Raw genomic sequence first — 2,500 nt, 5'->3', positions numbered from 1 at the left:
TTCTAATGTGGGCTGATTTTGTTAACATTCAAAATTGTCTTAACATAGGCCTACTATATTATCCCAAAAGATATCGCTGTTTGTTAGTTGTCTGCTGATGTTGCATAACCTGCATATACACCTGACCTGCCCCCATTGAAATGACCAGGATCTCAGAAAAGGCTGAAGAATAAAAATAAATTCAGGTACTGACAAGTCCAGGGTAGTGTGAGCATTACAACTGCATGTTGAAATTGGCTGAAGTTACCGCTTAAAGTGACACTGTCCCATTTTTGGAAATAAGCTCATATCACACATCCCCTTGAGTTAAACAATTGAGATTTACCTTTCTCCTGTATTTTCAACCGTTCTCTGAGTACAGCAGTGCAAATTTTACCTCCATGCTAGCAGTTAACACTGAGTCCTATTAGACCAGCTGGAGGCTAACTGGTCTCATAGGAGTCAATGTTAACTGCTAGCTTGGAGGTAAAATTTCCACTGCAGTACTAAGAAGAGAACGGTTGAAAGTACAGGAGAAAGGTAAAACTCAATTATTTAACTCAAGGGGATTGTTATATGAGATTATTTCCAAAAATGGTACAGTATCACTTTAAATCCACAGACTTCCTGGATGAGGAGGAAGGGGCAGACCCAGAGGACCCGGGGGAGGACAGGCGGACCTCCGACAATCAACCAATCAGGACAAGCCAGAACCACAGCACAGCCAATCCCAGCGCCGGAACATCATCAAAGCCCTCCTCCCCTCCTGCAACTGAGGACAGAGAGGAGCACCTCTATCCTCAAAAGACACCCGATAAACGAGGGAGCGAGATGAAAGAGGCCATTGAGGAAGTGGAGGATGAAGAGGAGGGTGAGGAGGAGGAGGAGGAGGGAGGAGAGGAAGAGGGCAGACGGGACGGTGACGGAGGAGAGGACATTAGGGGCGTCAGCAACAGAGCTGGAGGGCGAACTCGAACTCTCTCCTGGGTCCGCACGGGAGGATTTGGAGAGGAACCCAGAAACACACCCTCTGGTGGATCACACACACGCAACAGTCAAACACACACGCGCTCAACAAGCGCACACACGCTGCCTGGCTCGCTGGCTCTGCTGCCACACAACAGCTCCCTCTACACACTCGTCAAGCATCTCCTTGGAAACGTACCCTGGAACACTCTCCCCGCAAGACACAATCATCCGGCTACGTCTCCGCGGCTTTGGGGTGTAGGAGGAAGAGGAGACAGGGACGCTCCGAGTGCCCGATTAAAGACCCCCGACAGCGGGGAACGCTCACTGGAGGTCATGCCCGGTGTGTTCCTCCACCGCACCGGTGGCGCAGCGGCACAACAGGCTCGCCAGCAGCCCAGTATGAAGCTTAGACGACACTCAACATCAACCCTCCAAACCTCCAAGGACATTGCAGAGCTAAATATAGAACCACAGCCTCCCACCACCACCACCACCTCCACCTCCACCTCCTCTTCTTCCACCTCCTCTCACAGTCAGGTGCATCAGCATCGTCCACATCCTTCTGCCCTGTCTTCCACACAGACGCACGCCATGCCCAGTCACCTGTCAGATGGCCCAGAGGACAGTCACGGGTCCCCGTGGGCCAGCAGGTAGGCCTACTTACTCTACTCCAGACCAGACTGACTGGCACGGCGATATGCAGAGCTACTCACATTAAAGCAGAGGTTCTCAAACTTTTTCCATCATTCCCCCATTCGGAGGGTCTGGATGCTTCCGAGCCCCCCCCCACCAAGCAATAGCAGTACTCTCACACAGACTGATTTTACGATCTCTGTGTTGCGCAGAATCAAAGGAAAGGTGACTGGTGAGATAAAACAAAGAGGGACGTGTGTTCATTTCTTATGCAATTCAAATTAATGACAATTTATAATATAACGTTGGTGAGGGCTTAAAATGTATTGCTTATTGGCAAGACAGGAAATAATTTCCTTGGGGGAAAAAAACCCAAAATCAGATGTCACACGCCCCCCCTGTGATGCCTCTGCACCCCCCAGGGGTGTTTACGCCGCACTTTGACAATCACTGCATTAAAGGATAACTTCAGCCAATTTCAACATGCAGTTGTAATACTCACGCTACCCTTGACTTTCCGAGATATACAATAGATCTGAGCTATTTTAATGGGGGCAGATTTTGTTTACATTTAAAACATTCTTAACAATGGCCTGTTCCAAATATTTCCCCAAAAGGTATTAGTGTTTGCTAGTTGTCTGCTGATGTTGCGTAACCTTTTGGATGTTTTTGGGAATAAATCAAGATGTTTTTTTAAATGTAAACAAAGTCTGCCCCCATTACAATGACCAGGATCTCGGAAAAGGTTCAAGAGAAGAAAAACATTTCTCAGATTTCTCAGACAAGTCCAGGGTAGTGTGAGCATTTAAATGCATGTTGAAATTTGCTGAAGTTATCCTGTAAAGGGACACTGTGTGGGATTTTTAGTTGTTTATGTCCAGAATCCATGCTACCCATTCACTAATGTTACCTTTTTCAT

General features: G+C 47.7%; 1 protein-coding gene across 1 annotated transcript in view; it reads left to right on the top strand.

Annotated features, from left to right (window-relative positions):
- The window catches only part of LOC134439279 (N-acetyl-beta-glucosaminyl-glycoprotein 4-beta-N-acetylgalactosaminyltransferase 1-like), a 57,961-nt gene that overhangs the window by 43,234 nt on the left and 12,227 nt on the right, over positions 1-2,500 (top strand). Inside the window, exons 13-15 of the mRNA XM_063189182.1 lie at positions 602-850; positions 1,208-1,345; positions 1,482-1,598. Of these exons, the coding sequence (XP_063045252.1) occupies positions 602-850; positions 1,208-1,345; positions 1,482-1,598 (504 nt within the window). The remainder of the gene's footprint in view (positions 1-601; positions 851-1,207; positions 1,346-1,481; positions 1,599-2,500) is intronic.

This window comes from Engraulis encrasicolus, chromosome 22, assembly GCF_034702125.1.
Source record: "Engraulis encrasicolus isolate BLACKSEA-1 chromosome 22, IST_EnEncr_1.0, whole genome shotgun sequence".
NCBI classification, from domain to species: Eukaryota; Metazoa; Chordata; class Actinopteri; order Clupeiformes; family Engraulidae; genus Engraulis; species Engraulis encrasicolus.
Note: the sequence above shows the minus strand (reverse complement) of the source record. Positions and strands in the feature narration are given on the sequence as shown.